This window comes from Pholis gunnellus (genome assembly GCF_910591455.1).
Source record: "Pholis gunnellus genome assembly, chromosome: 15".
In the NCBI taxonomy this organism is placed as follows: domain Eukaryota; kingdom Metazoa; phylum Chordata; class Actinopteri; order Perciformes; family Pholidae; genus Pholis; species Pholis gunnellus.
The window spans coordinates 2058917-2084950 of record NC_136542.1 but is presented as its reverse complement, the minus strand read 5'-3'; the positions used below and the strand labels follow the sequence as shown (position 1 = coordinate 2084950).

At 43.4% G+C, this 26034-nt stretch overlaps 2 protein-coding genes across 11 annotated transcripts in view; one reads left to right on the top strand and one right to left on the bottom strand.

The window, feature by feature from the left end:
• Positions 1-6344: 6344 nt before the first annotated feature.
• On the bottom strand, positions 6345-11555 carry gphb5 (glycoprotein hormone subunit beta 5; the record flags this gene model as incomplete). Its single annotated transcript, XM_079174650.1, has 3 exons — positions 6345-6536; positions 8244-8445; positions 11503-11555. The coding sequence occupies 3 exons, from the start codon at positions 11553-11555 to the stop codon at positions 6345-6347; spliced, it is 447 nt and encodes a 148-aa protein (XP_079030776.1).
• A 788-nt stretch (positions 11556-12343) lies between these two features.
• syne2b (spectrin repeat containing, nuclear envelope 2b) overlaps positions 12344-26034 on the top strand; it is a 91238-nt gene continuing 77547 nt past the window's right edge. For 9 of the 10 annotated variants that reach the window (XM_079174770.1, XM_079174774.1, XM_079174778.1 and 6 more), the window contains exons 1-3: positions 12344-12451; positions 17596-17722; positions 25892-25953. In XM_079174770.1, the coding sequence (XP_079030896.1) occupies positions 17635-17722; positions 25892-25953 (150 nt within the window). In that variant the 5' untranslated portion in view covers positions 12344-12451; positions 17596-17634. Of the gene's footprint in view, positions 12452-17595; positions 17723-20862; positions 20941-25891; positions 25954-26034 lie in introns of those variants that run through there. The other variant, XM_079174773.1, reaches the window with a different exon arrangement.

The following is a 26034-nucleotide window of genomic DNA, read 5'->3' as shown; positions in this document are numbered from 1 at the left end:
TTGCAACCACAACAACCGTACAACCGAACGCTGACATTTTTAGGCAACCAACATGTTACAATTAACTTTCATGAATTGAAAACACATTGTGAAAGAGTAAAAGAAGAAAACACGGACAACTCTCAGACCGGAAAACCTCTTAGTAACGACCTGTCAATCACTGTGTAGCCCCGCCCCTAAAGCATCCCCTGCTTTATGGTCTGTGTGACTCTAAATGGACCATCATTTACTAAATGAACATCATGCTGTATTGAAGAAGACTTGAAACTAGAGATTGAGACCATAAACTCATGTTTACAATGTTTACTGAGGTAATAAATCAAGAGAGAAGTAGAGTCATTTTCTCATAGACTTCTATGCAACCAGAGGAGTCGCCCCCTGGTGGACACTAGAGAGAATGCAGCTTTAAGACGTGAAGCATTGAGTTCACTTCCAGAACCAGAAGTTACAGCCTGATCGGGACTTGTAAGTATTTAAATAATGTGGACAAAGTAATGCCACCTTTCAAAATGACCAAACAGTTGATTTAACACCTTTCTCAAACAGTTCAAACTAAACTGAACACTATAACCGTGATGAAGAATGTCTGCATGTTCTCTGTTATGCACAGTTCTGCAGGAGAAACACAGTTTATTCATTCTGAACTTGGACGGTTGGATTCTTTCTGCAGCTTCTTATTACGCCGACTGCTCTGTCAGACGTCACGGACAGATTTTCTCAAAAAGTTACTTTTGCAGCTCAACCCTTTGATATTCATTGTTCTCCTTCCTCCACTCAGCCGCTTCCTCTTCCTCAATCTCACTTTTTTTTTCTATTTCTGTCTTTGTGACCAGAATTGATATTTCCGGCTCCCGGCCTGCAGCTTTCTAAGAGGTTCAGAGTAAAGTGAAATAATAATCTCTAGTTTAACACCGCAGAATCTCATTAAGGCACTTTTGACAGTTTTGACATTTTGTGCGACCTCTGAGCAGTCGTGTGCTATTATTTGTCTTCAGCGTTTAAAAATTCAATTTTCTTCTCAGTAGCTCGTAGCTGCTTGTCTTTCTATCCATTAATCTGTCCGGCTAATCCAACCGGGCATTTCCTCGGACATCTGGGACCGTTTGTGGCGTGAAAAGCTCTGAATCTTCGGAGCCAGTTAGTGTCAGACAGCAGAATTATTATCTCTAGTTTCCTGTGGATGGTGAGTGCTGAGGGACGAATTAGCCCGTCAAGACTCCACCTGCAGCTCCGTGTGGACACATGGAGCCTCCGCTGTCTCTAAAAAACAGCTCGAGCTGTGCCGACATGCTTATCCCCATTAGTCTGCTCAAACAGAGAGGAGGAGACGCACTTTCTTACCCAAACTGACACCCGTCAGCTCGGGATGTGCCGACAGATTCTCTTGGAAAACATATTTAATTGCTGCCGGTGGAAAAAGCTTTTCTCTCGCTGCAGTAAAGTGTCGAAGGTGCTTTTCAAGCCCATTTACCGCAGAATTGTTTCTTTTTAGTGTCAACCGAGAAGTTGTTATCTCTGTGTGAGTCGAAGAGTTTCAAAACCAAAACAGCATTACAGCTCAGCTAGAAATACACATTATATGGTGATATGATTGATTACAGTTCATCTTCAAATGTCTGAAATTTAGAAATTGTGTCCAAAGTATTTTTTCTTCATACAGAGAAACTGAGCCGTGGTTGAGGGCTGAATAATAAGGCCACTAACAGTCAGCGAAGCAGCAACTGTTGACTCTTCAGGGAGACAAAGAGACGAGTTCCTGAAGAGCAGCGAGGCCCAACGAAGCAAAGAGAAACTGAGAGAAAGTCCCCGAGATCCGGTATCGATCCAGCTTCCATCATTCCGTGACGGGCGTTTTGCAGCCGGTTGACCACAACATTTATGAACAATACAACAATTATTGAGGGAGGTATTGTCAGTGATATGAACATAAAAGATGAATAACAATACACATAGAATTGAAGTGTACTATTGCACATGGTGTGGTTATTATTGTTTCAGCTGTCCCTCCTGCAGAAGGGGGAGGAGTCATACAGTCTGATGGCCACAAGACTTCCTGTGCACCTCGACGGTCTGATGTGACCTCAGTGTGGCGTTCAGAGGGTGAGAGGATGTCATTACACTAGAGCAATGTTGGGGTAAAGTGTCTTGCTCAAGGACACATCGACATGCGACCAGCAGGAGCCGGGGCCCTGCTCTCAGCTTGGCCACAGTCGCATTGTCCGAAGCACTGATGAATAAGATGAATGAATAATGAAAGTTTGGGGGAAACTTCATGCACCAAAAGATTAGGTTAGATCTGTGAAACAATCGTCGTTGTTGCCAGGAAGCGGTCATGAATATTACAGCTCAATACAACTCTCACATCAAAAATGCAAAACGAAACAAGAAGTCGATACGATGGCGTTCCACTTCATCAGACCCAAACTGGGACAGTCTCTCATTCTTCTATCCGGTTCATGTGACGGAGTTTATTCCCCCTGAAGCATCAGAGGACAGCAAACACGACTCAAACACGACTCAAAACATAAAGGAGGTTCACAGATGCTGCTGTAGATATAAAAGGTTCATCAAAACACATCAGCGAAGAGTTAAAACGCTTCATCTGGTCTTTATGGAGTTGGTTGGAGCGCTCATTGTGTCCATTGAAAGTCAGTTTTGAGGCGCTGGATGGTCTTGATGTGTCTGCTGCTTTGATGTCACAGCGCTTCGCTCCTTCAGAGCTCCGTGAGGATGAAACGTGTTTTTTGCTCCAGACTGGAGACTTCGGTTCCGTTTCCCCCTTTAGCTGCTGTCCATATCAGTGGAGGGAACACTGGCGCCTGAAGCTTTTTGAGCAACCTCCAATTATCTCGTAGGAAAAATCAGTTTCGAGGCCTTCGGGTATAAATTGGACCGTCGGCAGAAAATGTCTCCTCCTGGACTCTTCCTCCTTATATTCTAAATTGAATCTGCAGATTGAGAAGATGAAGAGAATAATCCGTCCCGGTCTCCGGAGGACGGAGCAGCTCCCTCCGTCCCTCAGAATCAGAGTGCGCTCCTGTTTTTACATTTAACACTTTTCAACACTTTCTCCGCCACCACGAGGGTCGCTTGCAAGCTAGTTGCATGAGCTGTTCTATCCTCTCTGCCAAAACACAGATTTGTTTCCTAATGATGAATCTTTACTTAAATGCCTGTTTCTTGTGAGGAAATAAGGACTCAGCGGGTGGTGGCGGCGGTGACCTGGGCGTAAAGAATATCCACACAGCTGGAGCAGCTTTAAGCCGAGGATAACACGGTGAACACGGCATTTATTGTAGCTCCCGTACGGTGCAAGTATCAACCAGAGCGTCTGATCGCCATCCCGCCATTATTAGTATATTGTGATTAAATAAACAGCAAATCTGAATCAATAGATCATCAAACATCAGGAACACTAAAGGAGAATCTTGGATGTTCTGTTCTTTGAAGGACAAGATGCGATGTACAAACTTTAATTGATCCCTGAGGGCCCGTGTGGGCTGAAGAACCAAGACAAATACAATAAAGAAGATATTAACAGCAATGAAGTGTTGTTATAATTGAACCTTTTGTTTGTGGCTAAAATTAAAATCAGTGCTTTTCACTAATTCCAGCGTTTATTGTAATTATGGTAATTTGATTGTTCTGTAAATAACTGCACGTCTTTTGTTCTTGAACTCCACAAAGCTTCTGTTTCATCATCGCACTGCTTCACCAATGACTGAATCCCCTGAAAGGAAGTGAGTGTGTATCCGGGCAGGGGAGAGAAATTATGTGTGTGTGTGTGTGTGTGTGTGTGTGTGTGCATGATATTCAATATGTGTGTACATGTGACAAAGCAGAGTTTGCATAACTGCACGTAGTCGTGACTCTTGTGTGTGTGTGTGTGTGTGTGTGTGTGTGTGTGTGTGTGTGTGTGTGTGTGTGTTTACAGTGTCTGGCTCTGTTTCTTACATGTAAGGACATCTGTCTGGTTTCAGCAGATTACATCAGAGGAGGTGGAAACAAAGCAGAGAGAGATCCAGGATCTGAAGCCCACTGAGCGCTCGTCACTACCACCACGCTCCCCCCGGCCTCCTCGCTGCAACGCTGCACGAGTAAGATTCTTAGAAACAATGTATCAATAATCATTTCTTGACTGTCCGAGTACATATGTATAAAAACAGAACACAGCCTTATTGTATTCTGTTGTACAAAGAGGGAAATGCACAAGCAAGCAGCAGTGTGTGTGTGAGCCCTGGAGAGGCCTTCAAGGAGAAGGAGCACGAGGAGGTTAACATGAGGAGCAGAGGAGAGGTTAGCTGGCTGGACAGTCGGCTCTCCTGAGACCTCCGTTATCTTCAACAACCCTGACAGGAGAGTCGCTGTGATGACCCTCCGCTGCCACAATCGTTCCTGACTCTACCGCTTCCTCCTTCAGCTGTAGACGAGTGTGTGTGTGTGTGTGTGTGTGTGTGGGGGGGGGGTCTATGAGGGTTCCAGGGGTCAAGATGGGGTCAAGATGTAGTTAACGTGCATAGTGGGAAACGAGAGATGTACTTCACTGAGCTGTTCATCACAAAAAGAAGGAATAGTACTACAACAAAGCTTTTTTGGGACTTTCTTGACGCGCAAAAACGATGTTTTAAATGTTCAAACATAAGTGTAATTTATGGCAGAATCAAACAGCATCCAACGACTACCGGAAGTAGAGGGGCTTCGTCTCTCTATTGTTGTCAGCCTGGCAGTTACACACCTGAAATACATCCATTTGACACCTTTCAGGCCAATCACCAAACCAGGCCACTACTGTACGTCTAGGTCACTAAAGCGGGGTCAGATTCCTTCTTTCCTTCACTAGGATTAAGGGCGACTTCCCCTCCACTGCCCTGAAACAGCCTGACAGGCACCAACCGTGGTCATGAATGATACAGTCGCTCCTACGGGGACGTGACGGTGAAGAAGGAGGATCTGTGAGGATGACGAAGCTTCTGCGGAGAGGGTTTCCTCCCCAGAGATAACGCGCTGCCTTCTGATCGTCGTCGCCGTTATTACCGCTGACATGTGATGGGACGGCGGCGGCGTGGGCGAAGGCTCATCGATCAACTCGCTGTTGCTGGCTGGAAGTTCTAAACACAGCATTTTATTTTTCAGCTGTGGAATCATGGAAATAATTGAACAATTTCTTTGTTGTATTTTGAACAAAGCAGGAGAATCTGCTTCATTTTAAATGGAACTGTTGGACTTTTCACTTCTTTTATGTGAAGGTCCGAGTTACTAGTTCAGTTTGCGTGATTTACATTTACGGATAATGAAAAGGCTTCCAGATACTTCATGAAAGTCACACTTGCTACATAACCAACTCACTCAAACTGTACTAAACTGGATAAATATTGAATCGTGACAAAATAAATAAGAGACAAAAAAAAAAGAACAATGTCGATTAAAATATGTATAATTTTAATAGCAATACAAAATGTGTACCAGATGTTTGCTCAACTTAACATTTATAGGGTCATTAAGTCATAACAGACTCTAACTTTGTTGCTATAAATCTAAACGTCTAAAAAAAAAGGTTATCCTCCCCACAACCCCTTATAGTGTACGACTGTCATTAGCATTAGCATTGATGCCCATCGGCCTACTCATGTTATTAAAGAGTTTGTTCAAACTATTCTTTGTAACACCCTCCATGTAATTATCATATTACCAGTAAAGAATTGTATAGAGTGGTGCTGGTCAGACAGATGTTATACACTCGGTGGTGCTGGTTCAGACAGATGTTATACACTCGGTGGTGTCGTTTCAGACAGATGTTATACACTCGGTGGTGCTGGTTCAGACAGATGTTAGACACTCGGTGGTGCTGATCAGACAGATGTTATGCACTCGGTGGTGCTGGTTCAGACAGATGTTATGCACTCGGTGGTGTCGTTTCAGACAGATGTTATGCACTCGGTGGTGCTGGTTCAGACAGATGTTAGACACTCGGTGGTGTTGGTTCAGACAGATGTTATGCACTCGGTGGTGTTGGTTCAGACAGATGTTATGCACTCGGTGGTGCTGGTTCAGACAGATGTTAGACACTCGGTGGTGTTGGTTCAGACAGATGTTATGCACTCGGTGGTGTCGGTTCAGACAGATGTTATGCACTCGGTGGTGCTGGTTCAGACAGATGTTATGCACTCGGTGGTGTCGGTTCAGACAGATGTTATGCACTCGGTGGTGTCGGTTCAGACAGATGTTATGCACTCGGTGGTGTTGGTTCAGACAGATGTTATGCACTCGGTGGTGTTGGTTCAGACAGATGTTATGCACTCGGTGGTGCTGGTTCAGACAGATGTTATGCACTCGGTGGTGTTGGTTCAGACAGATGTTATACACTCGGTGGTGCTGGTCAGACAGACTCCACAGTCACATCTCAGGGCCACGGGGTAGGTGAAGGTGGGCTCCACGTTTGGCAGACAGTTGGGCAGCTTCACAGAGACCAGACGCGTCTCGTTGTAGGTACAGACCCTCTGGTAGGACTCGATGAAGGGAGTGTCCAGGACGGGCTTCTGCTCATACAAACAGACAACAGAATAGTCTGAACAACCTTTTCTCCTCAACTTTGATGATGCTCTGTTGTTGCTGATGTTGGTTCTGGACGTTTCATTCTTCTCTACAGAGTTTGGTGTAAACTAGCTGGGCTTTAAACAAATATTATAGGTTTATAGCCTCCATACATTAACTGCACCATTAATGTATAAAATAACAAATACGATTATTTTTATTTGCCACTTTATTCATATATTTTTTATTTTTCTTTGTAATTTCCTGTGTATACATCTAAAGGGGACTGTACAAAACCATTAAATAGATTAGGTGTAGTAAGCTTTATTATTGTGTGTATTTGAGTTTATATGTTGTTGTAACATATCTGCTACATTGGTAATGTATTCATGTATTCTATTGTTTTGAATATTGTTGTATTGTACAGTGTTGTACTATATTGTTTGCTGGAGCATTGTTCTGATATTAGGCCACTAAATCATAGTGACCACAGACGGAAAGTAGCTCTCATGCTAACTATGGCACATTAAGGTGGAAACTAAAATGAATGTGCACCGTCCTGGTAAATAAATACATAGATATATTAAACGTCCGTAATAAACAAAACTAGAAAAGATCACCCGCTCATCAAGAGATCTGCTCTCCAGCACCTCTAGTGGTCTAAAGCTTCACCGGTTTACCTCTAATGACTTCTCGTGTCACAGTAACCCGACGTGGAAACAAATCCACCTCATTAGACTTTTCATTTTTGAAACAAAGTCATTTGTTTTGCTCATCGTGATTTGCACACAGTGAACCTCCGGTGAAGCCGCGTTAGGAGGGAGATGTGAGACACATCTGCAGAGCTTCTATTAATTGCTTGTGGTGTCGGCGTTCCAGGGATTTAATCTAATTCTGCTGTTGCAGTCATTTAAAATTTAAAATCATAACTTGGGTGCACAGAAGCTGGAGGTTGTAATTAGAGACCCCCTTCTAACCTGTTTGTCCTTAAAGCGAGACATTGACTCCCTCCACTGTGTCCCCCCCCCGAGAGGAATCCACAGAGTATCACAAAGCTCAGCTCGGGCCTCCTGCACACAGCAGCGGCTCCACCGCAATAACAAAGCACAGAGAGCCATGAGCCTCCTAATGCCTCTTGTCACTGAATACAATGCAGCAGATGAAACTTGAGATTCCAAAAGGTTTTTCCTTTTTGTAATCAGAATGCGGCAACGTTATGAAATCCTGTGTCGTTTATGCACTCGCGGTATTGTTGAGAAGGCCGCTGCCGCATTAAGAATCTCTGGATTCCACCGCCGCCTTTTTCTCATTCTTGCAGAACGTTAACTCAATTTTCAGTGCGAGCTGCTCCACAGGCCCTCCTCCCGTCCTCCTCCGGCCTCGTGCAAGATTTATAGATTTCACTCAGACGAAAAAGTCACTTATTATGAACACAGAATGGGTTTTTCCTCAGACGTCTGACATGGATGTGTCTGTTCTAATATTTATGCATCTATCTACTGTATGTGGGACCTAGCTCTGACCTCATGTGGAGGGAGGAAAGAGGACCCCCCCCCTCTCTGTACTGTCTCTCTCTCTCTGTGTATTTGACTCTCTGACTCTACATTTAATCTTTTTCTTCTCCAGACTCTTGTGTAAAGATGTCAGCTTTGAGTCACCTCTCCTCTCTGTGTGTACAGTAACCTGTCTCCCCCCCCTCCTCCCCTGCTTACCTCCCAGGTCTCACAGCGCCCCCAGCAGGCGTCGGTGGTGACGTGCACCCCCCCGCAGCCGGGCTTCCTGGCCAGGAAGGTGAACTCGCGGACAGCGCAGCCGATGAAGCGCCGCAGCTTGACGGCTGACGCCCGGTGGAGGGAGTCTGGCTGCAGAGAGATCCAGAGCAGCAGCAGCAGCAGCAGCAGCAGTCCAGGCCTCCTGAAGGTTAGAGAGGCAACACAACACAAGCACCTTTAAAGCCTGGTGTGTTCAGGAGGGTTTTTAAGCTTCAGGTAAAAAAAAAAGAAGAAAAACAGGTTTAAAATAGGCTGGAAAGGTGTCAGTGACTTGCTCAAGGGCACTAAAGCAGAACAGAGACAGAATGCCAACCAGCTCCAGGCCTTGGACTAAAAAGAAAAGGAGTGTTCTTTTGCAGGAATCAGTAATATTTCATGGCTTTCTGAACCACAGATCGTCTGATGCATTCTGAGGTCTGTTACGTCACGGAGTCTCGTTCAAGACCATACGAAACTAGTTTTCTTGTGTCTGTCAGTTATTATAAGCTTCTACACGTATGATATAAGCTGTTTATTGTAGATGTTGTTCATGAGATTCTGCTGTTGAAGCTTCTTTAACACTCAGCTGGTTTTAGACAAACTTCAAAGGAAAATAGACCCCGGGTGGACTTGGATGGACTTGGATCCGGGTCTCCGTCCTCTAAAGCCAGACTGCAGCTGATGCTGCTGTTCAATAAGCCGACGTGTGACGTTAAAGAGCGTTTGGTCATATTAGCATATGGATCTTTGACAACAGATAAATGCTACATTTTATTCTTTCTTTTTTCTGATAAGTCGAGGAAAGTTTATTTATATCGCACTTCAGCGACAAAACATGAAAAGACAAAGTGCAAAAGAAACATAAAAGGACATTTAAATACAGTTAAAAGGTCAAAGACTCATGTAGCTTTAAAAGCTGAGTCCATTCTTCACCTCGGAAACAGCGGATGGGGTGAAAAACATCACCAAAAGCTTTTGATCGTGTCACGTTTCTACAAAAAATAAAGGAAATTTGGACATCACACTAACACAACAGCTGGGCAAACAGGTAAACAACCGGGGAAGAACAGCACTCTATAAGAAGCAGTAAAGCAGAATTCACTCACCATTGTGACTTCTGTCTCTGTTGGGTCATCTGTGAACTCTTGAATTCCTGCAATGAAATGCAAATGTCACGAGACAGTTCAGCCCGTCTGACGCCTGCAGTGCGTCGGCTCTGAAGCTCCTCTCTGGTGGTCGTGTGGATGGAAAACAAGAACCGCGGTCCTCGTCCCCGAACGCTCCTCAGACCTGAACCACCTGCTAATGGATCTGACGGGAGGAGCCGAGGCCTTTTTATCATCTTGTGTGCTGCCACTCAGTCCCCCCCCCCCCCCCCCCCCCCCACACACATCCCCTGGAGGCCCTTCTACCTGTCGCTGCTCATTTAGTTCACCCACCGGCTTGTTACCACTCCATTAGCTTGATTAGGGGAAAAAAGAGTCTGCCCTTTTGTTCATACTCATCCACACGGAGGGGGAGGGGGGGGGGGCAACATACTCACACACAGTGCCTACCTGTGTCTACTCAATCATCCGAGCTCAATTAGCCGGCTCCACCGTCAGACCCTGCTCCTGTTCTCACATGCCGGCTGTAATGACTTCACCCCTGAGCTCTGACACTTGCTTTATTTCACCATCCTTTTCATTATGTCCTTTTTTTTGTAGTGAAAAAGGATGCATGTGTCAGTCCTCGGAGGAGACAGGAGGAGAAGGAGGAGGAGATGTGAAGAAAGGGGAAGAATTGATTTGGGTGAGTAAGCACCTCATCAAGAAATTACCTTTCGTGCGGGGGGGGGGGGGCCCTGTGGGCAACGTGTGGAGCCAACCGGAGCAGAACTGCTCTCAAGTAGCTCAGGAAATGAATCTTCCTTTTTTTTTTTGTTAAAGTAAAGTTGAAAGTTGAGGCCAAGCAATTAAAGTTAGATTAGAGGAAAAAGAAAAGGTTGAGGAGGCTGAGCCGGGGCGCCGGGTTCACGCTCCTCTCAGACGCCCTGTCCCGTCTGGAGGCCGTTATTGAACAGTGTGCAGGCTGTGGAGGAGCAGGATGCGTGTCATTGGATAACAGGGAGGATTACGAGGACGCTAATTGTAATCCAGTACAAAAGGAAGTAAGCCTGGATTTCCACACTCCTGCTCTACGCTGCAATTACTGGCCACTTTCAAATGAAAGATTTTCTCTTCAAGTTTGAGCTTCTTTTGTCATTACTTCATTAGCTTTTATGTGGAAATACTTAGTTTAATTCATTAATTTGTTTGAAGAACCAGCTCCAGGTCTGAGGCCAGTGTCTTGCATAAGCGATGGCAAGAGTCCGAATACTTCAGCCAACTCTTGAGATAAGATCCCATTAGAATATATATATATATATATATACTGAGTACATCTCAAAAAACAGCTTCAATGACGAGCTGGACGATTCCTTCGTCATCGTGGAAACAACAAAAACAATCTCCCGGGTTATGAGACAATGGGCACAGACATGCATAAGGCCCCACCACCTCTCCTACATGTGTCTTTGTGGTACTTTTGTGTGTCTTTGTAGTTGTCTTGTGTCTCTTTGTAGTTGTCTTGTGTCTCTTTGTAGTTGTCTTGTGTCTCTTTGTAGACGTCTGCTGTCTCTGTGTGGTCGTTTTGTGTCTCTTTGTAGTTGTCTTGTGTCTCTTTGTAGTTGTCTTGTGTCTCTTTGTAGTTGTCTTGTGTCTCTTTGTAGTTGTCTTGTGTCTCTTTGTAGTTGTCTTGTATCTCTTTGTAGTTGTCTTGTGTCTCTTTGTAGTTGTCTTGTATCTCTTTGTAGTTGTCTTGTGTCTCTTTGTAGTTGTCTTGTGTCTCTTTGTAGTTGTCTTGTGTCTCTTTGTAGTTGTCTTGTTTCTCTTTGTAGTTTTATATTTCTTTGTAGTTGTCTTGTGTCTCGTTGTAGTTGTATTGTGTCTCTTTGTAGTTGTCTTGTGTCTCTTTGTCGTTGTTTTGCGTCTCTTCGTTGATGTGAACTGAGCTCGGGCAAGGCACTATCCCCCCATTAGCCCCAGTGGAGCAGCCCAGCAGCCTGCAGTCACAGATGTTGGGAACACTGAACAGCTCATTATGCAACAGAAACAGAATGTTGATCGAATGTATGAATACAGACTCAAACACTGAGACGGCTCAGCAGTAGCATGATGTTGTGCTGACCTCTGGTGCTCACTTGTAGTATTGATCCTCACCTGTGACCTTTGAGGACTGCACCGTGTGCACCATGTTGCAGGAGTTCAGTCAGTTCTTGCTGTGATGCCTTTCTTCTAATGTTGCATACTTTGTGATCACTTTGCTCCTCATCAGTTCATTTTTCTTGTTTTACATTGAACGTGATCATTTTCTATCGTTTCAGCCTAAAATGCATCACTTCCTTCTTGTGTGACAACTCCCAAAGATTCCCTGGGAGAATTATTTAACATTCAGACACATTTTTGTCATGAATTTCAGTTATATTGTTGATGAAATACATTCATTGAAAAGGTGCAAGATTGTACTAATTAATAGAGCTTGAATTGATTTTTACTTTTACTTTATTTTCACATCATTCTTATATTTTTCATTGTTCTATTTTAGATATTTTATTTCTTTCACTACTCGGACATACGGATTGTAATACTACGTTCAGCCGGCCTTTTTATTAAACAACATTTGTCCTCAATTAGACGCTTTTCTGTGTCTTCTCTGAAGTTTATATTCTGTTTCAATCGTGTGAATGAACGAGAGAAGAACAAAGTTGCGTTCGGGTTCCCAGGTTTGAGCTCAGCTGACATTAAACTTGTGCACTTGCACTTGTTGGGGCTGCACTTCTAGCTCGGGTGACAGCCACCGGTGCCAAACTGGATCGGGGGGCTTGTGTGTGTTGAACCCTGACTGGTTTCTATATTTAGTCTCCCAGTGAGTTTTTTTTTTCTCTTTGCTCGGCACCGGTATGGCTCCGGCTTCTCCGGTAACAGTCCGGCCCGGCCTCTGGAGCTCTGCAGACTGCAGATCTGTCAAACTGCGCTTCAGGTTTCATCTCCACCAACTACTACAGAGCAAAATCTGTTCCTCCACACTGGGAATCATTATTGTCCGGACCTGCATCTGTGCTGCATCTTTCATTCCCCACAAAACTGCATGTAAGTACAGCTCACTTTCTTTATTTACTTTAACACCAACAAACACTACGTGCCGTTGTAAAGCATGCATTGTCTCTTGGCTGCGTTATTTGTGTTGAAGGTCTACAGTCCTGCTGTAGTTGATCTCAGGTATCATGATGTGATCGTGATCAACCCCTCGTGTTTCCCTCTGTTTGTTTTTTCAAAGACTGATTCCTCATTACAGGCTTGTTAAACCTGCAGGGCAGCCGCTTGTTGTGTGCGTTATTAAAACAAGAGTCCTCTGTTCTTCCTCAAGGACTCATTACACGGCTCAACTGAGCTGATCTGAAAGCAGCCGTACACACACACGTGTTCCCTGCTGCTATTTCTGTCTCCTGACAGCTTCATAACAGCGACGCTATCTCACATTCCTGCAGTCACAGGGGAGGCACTTTGTACACTCGATGATATAAAGCAGTGATAGGGTCAGATTCAGCAGAAAGAATGAGATGTTAATGTCAAATCATGTACTAATAGATTATTTAATTACATCTTCAATCTATTTAAAAGGGCATTTTATAGCATCACCCCTCATTATCATCAACACACAATCACCTGCTTCCCACTTTGTTTCATGAGGAGTGCTTTGATGGGTCAATGCACGCTTCCCCGCTGCTAAAGCAGATGAACAACATTGATACAACCCACCTATGCAGATGGTGACTGTAGTGACCTGACAGTCATTCTGCTAAGCACACTGGATTAGACATGCAGCCCGCTATGCATGGTGCTGTGACCCAGCCCAAAGGTTGGAGCAGCAGGCTGCTGGCCAGAAGGTTCGGATCAAGACCATTCTGGAAAGGCTGGGTCGGGACTATGACTAACTTTCTGCACGTGACTTCACATTGTTAGCTGATTTTCTTGTGTAAAATTATAAGAATCCATCCAAAAATAGGGTGAGAAATGGCACCAAGATAAATGTTTGTTTTGGTAAAGCTCAACCCAAATATATCTCAGTGACCTCATGATGATGTCCAGATATCATGCACTGAAAGTCTGCCTCCAACACAAACGTCTGTGTTGCGTTTACGGTGAAATGAAATCTTTCACTATCTTCAGATCTTCCAGGGTGTGTCTGGGAACACTCTGTGTGACAGGTTCAGCAACACACACGCTGTTGATTTATTGCCCGAGCTTTGACAAAGACCTGCTGGAAATCATTCAGAGAGAACCGGTGAGGGACGGAGAGAGTTGTTGTTGTTGCAGCAAAGTGAGTCATGACATCGACATTGAGGAGGAAGGAACCAGAGGAAGTTGTTGTCATTGTCAAACCTGAAGCTGCGAGGGAACGCGGTAGATGTGGTGGATGTGGTGGATGTGGTGGATGTGGTGGATGTGGTGGATGTGGTGGATGTGGTGGATGTGGTGGATGTGGTAGATGTGGTTTCCGCAGGTGTTTGTTTACATCTCGTGGATGTCAGAGCGTTCGTCCAGAGGACTTCAAATCACTTCTGGATTGTGTCGGTTACATTTTAATACTTCAATTCAGTTTAGTTACACTCAAACAGTTTCACTCAATTCCGTCTTCAGTTCAGTTCTCCCATTTCATTCTTCACTAGAGGATTGGGATGTTATGGGATGGGTGCTACATGTGTTGGAGGAGCTTGGGAATTTCTTCATAACAAACATACAATGAGACATGTAGCTCTTGTGAACCTGCTGTTAGGTGATCTGGACTGTTAAATCAGCTGACTTGCAGCTTTGAGGTGTGAACGTCGCTCCATTTTCTCCTCCTCCAGCCTCCCCACAGGCTAGTGCTGTAAACAATAGTAACGTGTGCACCTCAGCTGGATGCATACGTGCACGAGTATATATTTGAAAAGCGTTTACTGCCGGTGTCGTGGTCTCATGACGTCCCCCCTCCCTGTGCCGTGTGTTTCACTGCCCTCTGCCTCGCTGCTACAATTAGAGCCGACAGGAGAGACTTGTGACTTTGGCTGGCTCTCCATTCTGTCTCATACTCATAATGTTCTTGTTATTCTAGAGTCTGACGTTATCAGACAAATGCAACAACGCATTACAAACTACAAGGTGTCCTACTCAGTAAGTGAAGACCTAGAGTCCCGTGGCAGCTCCCCATTCGTGACCCTCGGTGGGTCTTGTTGTTGCAGGTCGTAACTCAGCTGTGTCCGCATGCGTGTGTCCACGCTTCAATGTGACCTGTCTGATCTGATAGTGTTTGTTAATGTTTCGTGGTCAAAGGAGCGTCGGCTTTTCTTTCCCCCACAGATTCTTCACAATAAAAGCCCCACGTTATTTCTGCTGCTTACTCTTCCTCCCTGCAGCAGTAGTAGACTTGTAATATTGAAGAATATTCGCTAATTCGATGATGAACAGATTTTACTACAAATTCTTCACAATAAAAGTCACCCAGTTTTTTTTTAAAGCTTTTATTTTGAAGCTGCAAAATTAAGAAATGTTGTGTTTTCATCAGCAGCAATTCAACAGGATCCCAATTCAATGGAGATCTGATCTCGGAGCGCACAGACTTGACGTGATCGGATGACAAAAGTTCGAATTGAAAAGAAAAGTGTAACCCGCCTCTCTCCTTACCTCCCTCCCTCTCTGACTCTCTCCCTTGTCCACTCTCTCTCTCATCTCACCTCCCCCCCCAGCCCGGTCTCCCTGTCAGCAGCTGACATGAAGCCTTGGGATAGCTCAGATGCCGTGCTATAGCGGTTTCACCCCCACATACACAATGTGTGTGTCCGTGTGCATGCATTAATGTCGGAGGTCGTCCACGTCTTGCACATGTTTCTTCTGCAGGACTCAGCAGCATGGGACTGACCTCCTGGTTTTGTTTTAGTGCACTTGAAGGACAGATGATATTGTGACCATTCGGCTAATCAAGTTATTTCATTTGACATTATTAAGTACTTTAGTTGACTTGCCAGTCATTTGAAATAGTGTATCTGTTTTGCACACGATCTCTTTCATCTTATTATAGTTTTACAGGAATGTAATTGATGAGGGGACGGCGTTATTTAAAGCCAGTTATAGGAACACAGACTGACACACCAGCCTCTCTAGTGACCTTGTACGGTCTTGTTTATGTAATATCGTTTCTTATTTTTCAAATTCGAGGTTTTGCTGATCACTCATCTGATTCTCTGCGATAAAACTTATATTTATGAACTCTTGGCGCCATGTTGTGTTCCTGGCACTCAGGACTCAGAGGGACTGAGCTCTTGCCGTTGTGCAGCAGCCTTTCTTTACACAAAGTGTGTCAGCAATGTGGTCTGAGTCTAAATTAAAAGACTTAACTTTGCCTGCAGTGTCCTTGACTGTGCAGACAGGCCGTACCATTGATGTTGTTGTGGTTGACAGGTTTCAGTGAAGTTGTTTGGTTGAATGTTTGATCGTATTGCAAAAGGAAACTGATGTTTACTTCTGCACTGCGTTGAATAATCGCACACATCCCATCACCGTCTAAACCTGGATGTTAACGCACTTCTGACTCCAGATGCAGACAAAAAAGGAACATCAAGACAAATCCTCTTGAGCCTTTTTAGTTTTTAATGATTTATAAAACACTTCATTATGTCTTCGTTGTCCTCCTTTAGCCTGATGATGTAACATAAAGCTTTGACCTTTCATGGCCCCATATTTGTCTTCCTCTAGCAACGAGTGCTGCACTTGTATAAACAGCTGTGCACTTGTTCACTGCTACAGGCAGGCGAGGCATCAGGAAGCTAATAAAACAGAACTGATTTGTTGCTTGAATGAGATCCCGCCCCTTTGGCAGTAGATGCAGGTTAACTCTCTGGCCTGCTCTGACATTTGCTCTGACATATTAAAGAGGCCTTTTGCCATTTCACAGTGTTTTATTTTAGCCTCGCTCACCTGTCCGTCCTCCTGAGCTGTCAGTCATGTTTGTGATCGGCAGGAAGAAAAAGACTTTCTGGTCAAATCAAAGGCGCCTTTATTTCTTTGTTCACGCTGTGATTTGTTTAGGCAGGCAGATTTGGAAAGATGTCTAAATGTCACGCATTTCTCTCAGTTCACTTATTCATATCGCAGGGCAAGACAGCACAGGAGGAACCACAGAGCAGCACCCAGCAGCCTCCATCCAGCTCTGACACAACGTCTCTCGTTGCTCCAGAAAACATGATCAACTCGCCCCAAACTGTGTTTTAGAAGTTTGTTGAAAAAGGGCTTTCTTTGTCTTTAATGATGCAACTGTTAAACTCAAGGTCTCGTGAACCTGTTGGGCTTTTTCCTTTCCTTTGTGTGATCCGTGTTTGTTAACCGTGACAATGGTCTTCACCCCTTTGTTGCTCTGTAAAGCACTTTTAGACTTTTTCAACAAAAGCAGTTTACACAGTTATCTTTGGTCTGTTTGTGGGCGCAGAAGATTAGAAGCTGCTAATCCAGGAGGTTTTCCATCATTGTTATGATGATGATGTGATTACACATGTAATAAATGTCTTGTGCATTGTTCCCGTTAAATCAACAATAAAATAACAATGAAACGTCTTTAGATTGGTCTACTCCGTCCATCTATCGGCCGCTCACAGATCGGACTGTCGGGAGTTTAAAGAAGGTTCATGCAGTTATTGTCAGTGCTCCGTATTTTTTAAATGACACTGATTGGTCTGAGACGAACGCTACATATTGTTGTGCATGTTGTTGTTTGTAAGTCATGCAACATAACCTGGGATGATACTGGTTGCAGTCCCACAATATTTTGGGAAATTCTGTCTTTGCATTTTTTAAATCTATGCTGTTATGATCATTTACTGTTTCATTGTTTCATGCATGCTTTTAAATGCAATGTCTCAAATGGTGCAGACGTCATTACTATACTTAGAAATGTGATTTTGTTTGTGCGTAGTGTTGATCTGACTTAGCCTGAAAGTCATTATGGCAACAATGCCACCGTGATTAAATCAAGTGATTCTAGTTTTGAGATAAATAAAAGAATATATTACTTGTGATCATCTTGATTGAGTAGCAGGAACTGAATTGATAGTTTGGCATTTCTTTTGGACAGGAAGTCCGCTTTAAGAGCCAGACTTGTTGAACACGGTGTCATCACACCTCTAATGAGAGGTTGACGTTACGCGTCCCTCTTTAAGCTGCACTGGACTGCAATAACACTGACTTCTATCTCCTTCTGTCAGAGTGGTGCCATGCTGCCGGGAGGCTGCGGATGAGAAAGCATGTCGTCAGACTTCTACTGCAGAGATGATCTGGTGGAGAGGGGGCCCATCCCCCTGGACATCGACAACGTCCACATGCTGCTGCAGGGTCAGTCTCTCCACACTACAGCACGGTGTTTCCTACTTTAACATCACTTTAGTTTCTGTATTGTTCTCTGTGCTATATACTATATATATACTTGAGCTTTAGTTATTATGGCGACTGTGGTGCTGTTAGTGCTAAACTGAGTGAAGGCTCGTGTGTTCTGGTCTCTGCTTGCCCCGGGAGAAGGCTGAGGTCATGCAGCTGCAAAAAAAAGGAAAAGCTCCGTGTCTTGATTTCAATGTCTTACCTCAGTTACCGTGGCAGCATAATAACTATGAAGCCGTTCCGTGTCTCACTCAGCAGAGCAGTGTGAATCCGTCCTGTTTCACTTTTGTCCCTTTTTTTTTTTGAGGTCACTCTCGGTTTAATGTGCTGAAACTGAAGCGCTGCTCTCAGAGAGACGTGAGTCATTTTACAAAGAGCCGTCCGGAGGGACGGAGCGGGAGGAGGGAGGGACGCGAGACGCGTTTCTCGCTCATTAACGCGCTGCTTCTCAGGGCAGTTTTCAGCATTTGAAGCGAAGCTGCGCCGGCGTCATTTGATCCTGTTCCCCCGCCTCTACATAGAATAATCAGTTCTCCATATTACAAGTTGGGTTTTAACTGCTGTGTCACTTTATCTGTAAGATTTAGCATTTAATATCAAAATCCAGTAATATTTGTTGTTACTAAATGATTAATGGTGAAACTTACAGTTAAATGATTTACTGTTCGATGTAATTATCAAATATTAAACTTTGTTGCTTTTCTCAGTTTTGTGTCATTGTAAAGTGAAAACCTTCAGGTTAATAAGGACTGTTGGTCAGACGCATTTGAAGACGTCACCTGAGGCTCTGGAGAATTTTGATGCACATTTCTTCCTCATGTTTTGGACATTAAAGAAACAAAACGTATAATAAAAAAAGATCAAAAGCAATAAATTCAAATGATTTATTAATGTAGCTCTACTTTGATTTATGACTAAAAACCTGCAAAACGGAGAACATCCTCTTCTGCCTCAGCTGTACTTTTTCTGTGAAATATTCAAATACACCGTTCAAATAACATGTTTATACTGCATGCAAAGAAACTGCATGGTTTCTGCACACAAATATGTGGAGAGAGGAGACTCGTGGGTACCATAGAACATGTAGCTTAACTTTGGAGCGTCGTTCTGCCTCCTTCCTGGCACGGTCTGGTGACCTGGTTGGTACCAATGGATGCCTGAGGTCAAGCAGTTTCATAAGAGGGCACATGACTCCCCACATTTCCTCTCAACAGTGTTTTTATTTTTCATCATTCTTTTATTAAAGCCTTGTAAAGTTATTTTTCCAACCATGTAACTCCCAACTGGCACACCGTGCAGAATGGATGATGTTGGCCTAACTCCTCCACGACAAACCAGCGTGTTAAAAAAGACTGAGAAAGTATTGTTTAAAGTGGTAATGATGCAAGAATGTCAATAAAGAGGGTTTGCATCAGAAGGGTTAGAAGTACATGCGATGTGGTTTTGTAATGTAATGCTCACAAAATGATTATCTGTGTCAAAACGGATTGAAGGATTGAGAAGGTTGAGTGCGTCATTGCTACGCGGGGCCTCTTATGGGGAACAAACGTTTTATGTCGACTTTTCTGACTCCAGATTGTTATCAAGTGAAACTACTCCAATAATAATAACATTCATCATCGCCGTCATCATTGTAGCACTTTTCACTACAGGTCACTATCTATCGGCGGATGAGGTCACACAATGGTGTTTGAAGCCGTGGCCCATTGATGAAAGCCTTTTGTATTGTCAGTAATACGAACTGGGTGTCTGTGGCGAACTTCTCAGGAAGAATCACAAGCGGTGCACAGTTAGGAAGTGAGATCCCAAAAAAAAACACACCACATGCTGCCAAAGAGAACGAAGCGGAGAGCTTCAAGATTGTAACTTTAAAGCTTTTTTTAAAGCCTGAGCTAATGGTTCCAGTTTGTCCGTCTGGTCTACTCAGGAACACGATAGCTCATGATGAGGAATTTCTTTAAAAATTGAACAAACGTGCACTCTGACCGAAGGATGAACTGATTAGTTTGGAGGTCAAAGGTCAAGGCCAATTTCTGGGTGATTAAAAACAACTCAGAGGAACACATTCCCAAATATATGAGAAATAAAACATAACTAACATGGTAAAACACGTTGTGTCTACCTGATGATGTGTTGTGATCACAGACTGTATGTAAGAAGTGGACGTAGTCATCGTGACGTCACTCACTGGATTGTGGACTGATGTTTTGAAGCCTTGAGTTCGGCTTCGCCATCTTGGATTACGGTCGTCGCCATGTTTTTTTTTACAATCAATGAACAGAAGTTACAATATTTGGACTGAGGAGAAGTGACATAGAGATGTCGTATACGTCTCTGGTAGAGACCTGTCAATCACTGTGTAGCCCCGCCCCTAAAGCATCCCCTGCTTTATGGTCTGTTTGACTCTAAATGGACCATCATTTACTAAATGAACATCATGCTGTATTGAAGAAGACTTGAAACGAGATTGAGACCATAAACTCATGTTTACAATGTTTACTGAGGTAATAAATCAAGAGAGAAGTAGAGTCATTTTCTCATAGACTTCTATACAACCAGAGGAGTCGCCCCCTGGTGGACACTAGAGAGAATGCAGCTTTAACACATGATGCATTGGTTTCACTTTTCAACATTTGGCGTGTTGATATCCAAACATTCCTCGTCATTGAAATTATGCATTTTTAATTGACCTTTATAACTAATAGAAATAGAGTCAAATCAGAATGCTCCACCTTAACATCACATCATCTCTGATTTTCCCGATTCGTTGCTAGTTTAGCGGTTAGGTTAGGTTAGGAGTATCTTTGGGTTATTTCAGGTGAGTTATCCACATTTTCCCAGCGTTGTGCAGCTCATGAAGCATAGATTTCCCAGGAGGCTGCAGGAGGACTAGCTTGTTGCAGGTCTTGTTTCAGCAGGCCTGAATCTTTTATGGGTGAGATTTGAAAGAGGTGTGGCCCAGCTGATCTCACCTGCGTCCCTGCAGGCTTGAAATGTGGACTGTTTGCTGGTTAGACTGGAGTTATTCTCAAACTAATTTCACAACTGTTTTCCTTCATGGATCCGCAACGTTTCGAGTCAGATAGATGAGAGAAGTCTGGTTTAAATTGATATGCTCCAGAGTTTGTTTACTGGAAACGTTCCCTGCTGAATCAACATGAGTGATCCCATCATGGGTGAGTTCTTTTATTTGTCTCTATGGTTGTGACTTTTTGGTTCGCAGCAAAACTAACTGTAGAACTTGGTTTAAAGGAAACACTACTATAATGGATATTACTATCAGCATCTGAAATGTTCACCCGAGTGGGATTTCTACAGCAATACACAAAACCTACGTAGTGAAAGTTTGACAAGTTTGTCAAACGTAAGATATCGATCTAGAATAGAGATGTTGGCTCATCATACAGTGGGATGCTTTGGAAAATAAGTTCTCCTCAGAACCGTGATGTGTCCATTTAGCACTTTTTTTTATGAGCAAATAAATCACAAGTCAGTAAAGTCTTCTTTTTATTTATTTATTAAACTTTGTTCTTAGTGCCGGTGAAGGTTTGATAAGAAGAAAATGCTTTTCACACCAAGTCATGCATGCACTTCTTCAGTCACCCATAGTTTAACGATGTATTGCCTTCTCTTAAAATAAATGGTTCTAATAGGCTTTCTTAAAAACAGTTAGTGGAGCTTGGCTTCTGTCCAGAGACTATTCCTTTTGTCAGTTATGTATGAATAAAATAATGAAGAGAGCTTCGCCCCTAAAGGCAGAGCTCTGCTGTTATAAGAGAAGTAAATAAATGTCTTCTCACCAGGAAATACACTGTAGTTCTGAATCACTTTGGGAAACTTAACATCAGCCACCGTTCAGATACTCGGGCTGTAAAGGATACATTTGCTCTAAAAGCATCTAGATGGGCATTTGGAGAGCACAGACCTCCGCCATCTCGCAACGTTAAAATAAGTACAAAATACATCATGTATACGAATTGTGATTCGGATCCCTGCTCCAAAATCTAATGAGTTCTCCTTTGGCCCATGCTTCAACCTTCCACATAGTTTCATAAGAATGGGGGCCGGGAGTTTATCCGTAATCCTGCAGACAAACAAACAAACCAAACCGAAAACATTGGCAGAGATAATTGGAGGCTTTGCAGTTGTCATGTTTTTCTTATTAGCTGGCTGGAAAATAGGCTAGCAGGCTAATTCAATATATTAAGCAACACTGCTAATACACGACTATGTTGTATTTGGACTAGTACATCTGCTGCCTCGACAAAAGTGCAAAGGTTAACTGGACGGGTACTAGCTCGGTAAACAAACTTGTGGTCTGTTGTCTATCAACAAAACATACGAGGTTAGCTTGCTAACACGCTAGCAGTGTTAGTTGAGAGACTCCACATGGAGTAACCACGAGATGGAATGAAGTTACGGTCTTTACTCGGCTCAGATGGCCCAATAGAAACTCACATCAGGAGGCATGATGACACCACATCACCCGAACGCCATCAAACAGAGTTGTCACCGCCCACGTTTTTCACTGATCCTGGAATGTTCAAGTCTCGGTTCCCTTTTGAGTTCTGAACCGATCCGACAACCATCGAGATGAACTGTGACAGTATTGTGATGGAGGTAGTGCAAAAACATTCATTTGATGAGCAGAAAGTAACAGATACCAGACTATACAAATCTGTTGACATTTTTGAACTGGTGATACAACATTGTGAATGTCACTGAATCCCGTTTCCTTCTTTTTCAATGAGACACACACGATTGGTGCATGGCTACTCTTACACTCAAATTGCTGATGATGACCATGAATTATAGTTTTTATATCTAGACCACAGCATTTCTTCTCTAACGAGGTGGTGTGTGTTTATTTGCTAGTTCTACAACGCGTCATTATTTGTGTTTCTAATGAATTCTGCTGTTGAAGCAGCAGGGGTTCATTGTAGGAGCTGATAGATGCTAACATGGTGGCACGATGGAACTGACTGGAACGCGCTGTGGTGACAGTCAGCCAATGCGTTAATAATTCTTCTGGCCAGCTCTCAAGCTCGTCACAGCTCTCCGGTTTCTTCCTCCTCTAAACTCCCAAGTCAGGAACTCAAGAAAACGTTTGTGCCGCTCATAATTGTTTGTGGGTTTGGAGGTCAGTGATCAACAGTGCTTCTCATGTCAGGTCTCCCTTTAGTTTGATTATCCCAATTAATTATAAGATCTCTGTCCTCATGGGGACTCCCTATGATTAAGATTAGACTCTAAGTGAACTGAAGCCAAAGGTGGCCTGCTGTTAAACATATCAAAGCAGAAAATAGTCTCATAGTCGCATCTCATAGGAGCAGACAGCATGAAGGAGCTAGAACGCAACATGACCGCTAACCTTTAGCCGCTGTAGCGAGAAACTGTTTGATTTCTTTGAGGACGATGGAGAACGAGGACTGGATCACAAGTGAGACTCTTCATACTGTCAGTGACCTGAATGACTTCATTGAGCTTTACAATGGTGAGCGGTGGACAGTTAACAGCCGACACTGTTGTTACTGACACTGGTCTTTATATTATCTGAATGCTGAAACCTTTCTGTAGCTCGTCTCACATCATTGTAATACAGGTTTTTTCATTTATTGCACATATTGTAAATTACAGTTTCCCTTAAAATCAACAAATTCTATCTAAAACTAGAAGTTTCGGAGTGCAGATCTCAGGTGTGTCTGCAATGACCACTGCTGTAATGTTTGATTGAATGAATACAACCCATACTTGTCTAACCCTCAGTCTAGACTACATGTGTATCAGACTTGTTTTTCACTCGCTCCTCTCACACAACAGATACTCTGTCATTGTGTTCAGGTGTCTGCACTGCTTCTGTCGTCCGATAAAAAGGAATGTGATAACTGTCTCTGGCCAGAGAGCAGCGGCTGTGTGTATGTAGTTCCATTAGCTGTTAGCTAATAGCAAAACACACCGTGCAAACCAATGACAGTGAGCACGGTGTCTCACTTGTTGCCATCAACAGCTGGAGACCTGTTGAGAGTAGTGAGCGAGGAGTCGGCAGTCGGCAATCAATCAAAGGCAGAATCAAGCAGGCAGTAAAGGGTGTGACTCACTGCAACCACAAGAGGTCCTCGAGCATGCAGACATAAACAAGCACCCAAAATGTTGTGCAATTTGGTGCAGCAGTGTGTCAGATTAGCCGTGGACAGACAAAGAGATGCGCGCACATATTAACTCACGCAGACACGTGGCTGATCTCCTCGTGGCGATAATGAAAATGATTGACATTGATTGAAACTTGCTCACTGATTATGAATGTTTGTCAGTGACGCCCCTCTTTGCATTCATAAAATGACACAAATGTACACGTAGCAGCTCTTAAGAGGCTGAAACTTACACCAGTGCAGATATATTTCAAAATGCATTCAACATGGAAGAAGTTAAATATATTGAATGTGTCAACAGTATGTTTAAATGCATACCAACATGTTTGTAGCAATGCACGTTATGGTTTTGTCGATATGATGACATTTTCCAACAGTCAACCTTTAGCCCAACAGCTGGCGGTTGCAGGTGTGTGTCACCAAAACCATCTTGGTTGGTCTTTCTACTGTTGCGAGTAACACCAACTCTGGTGTGGTCAAAATCAACCTTTAATTCACAGAGTCAGACGGGAAGATGTGCTGGCTCTACAAGCTGTCCCCCCCGCTCTGTCTCTCTCTCCACCCATTAAAGGCAAACCGTTAAATTCACAAAATAAATGGACATTGGTCAAGAAACAAACCAGCGATGTACTCACCAAATCTATTCCAATAGATGTACTTGCAGGCAAGTTGACGTGAGTATATGTGTAGCTTCTCTATGTCAAACTGCATTCCAGTTATATTTAAAATCTATTTGTAAGGGCTTTAAATGGCAATGAAAGTATGCAAGCTGACAGCAACTTATTAAAAAAACAAATGATGATCTCTGGGGAAGATGCTGACGGCTGTTTTTGTGTGTTTATGTTCTGCGGTTTACTTTCATTGAGGCTCTCTGCTTGTTCAGGCAACATGCAGACATACCTCTGTTTGTGATTATCATGCCCAAAGGTTCTCCAAACCGATTGGCTAAACCTGTGGGTGTTTGCTTCAGTAATAACGCTCCTTTAAAAGGCAAAGTGATTCGAGTTGTAAACACCAGGATCATTTCTCAATAGGTGAACCAAACCCTCTGACTGCCTGATGTTTAATAGTTGGCACACTGCCATAACTTACACATGTGAGCGCTGATACCTTTGTGATTGTACTGAACTAGTGACTGAACAGTGACTCGGTTTACATGCACCAAATATTTCGAAATTTTCGTTAACGTGAAACGACCCCATGCATCATCTTCACCACCAGTGAATCCGACGTCGACGTCGTTATCGTCCGTGTTTGACGGGTCGATGCTCACACGTTATTTATTATGTAAAAATATTGAAAAGTGGAACGGCTTCAGCTGCTTGTGCCATTTTTTGCTTCTTTGCATCAAAACATGGTGGACTTGTTGGACCGTGTGAACTCAGCCTCCCTCTTTCATTCCTTCAAACTCCTTCTCTAAAAGGTCGGCGTTGAGATATTTGTTCTTATCCACAAACCTGTTGATGTCCAAGTCCTTCATGATGTTTCAAAGTAGGAGCTTTACAAACGATTGTCTGGTTGTTTTGTGTTCAACGCACAGAGCTGCTCGTAAACAGGAAAGAGGGCGTGTGTGTCACAAAGCACCATTAAAAGAAACCTGTTGATACCAGATATAGAATGAAAACATGTCCAAAGAATGCTCCTAAAACCGGAATAATATCGGCATATCCAACACGTCTTAATCAGAAAACACTCCATTTGGTATGAGGCCTAATTCAGAATATCTAAACAGAATGTGATGTTTACATGAACCACGTCACATTCGGCATATTGTCGTATTAGGTTCAGTGAGATAAACAGCACACGCATTGTTGCTCATGATATTAGCAGACTTGGGACTTGGGACCGCTCTACCGTTGCTCTCAATATGAATAATCCACGACCGTAATACCTAAATGTGCTCTACTCATGCGATTCACTGTTTTGACGTGACGATAGAAATGAAACTTGACGTTGTGTGTTTGTTCTTCTTCAACAGTGGAACAAGAACAGATTCAGAAGAAGACCTTCACCAACTGGGTCAACGCTCAGCTGGCAAAGGTGAGCCGCGTCTCAAAGCTCACTTTTTGATCTTATGGGTCCTTTATATATAAGCAGGTTGGACTCTTTCATTCTTATGTT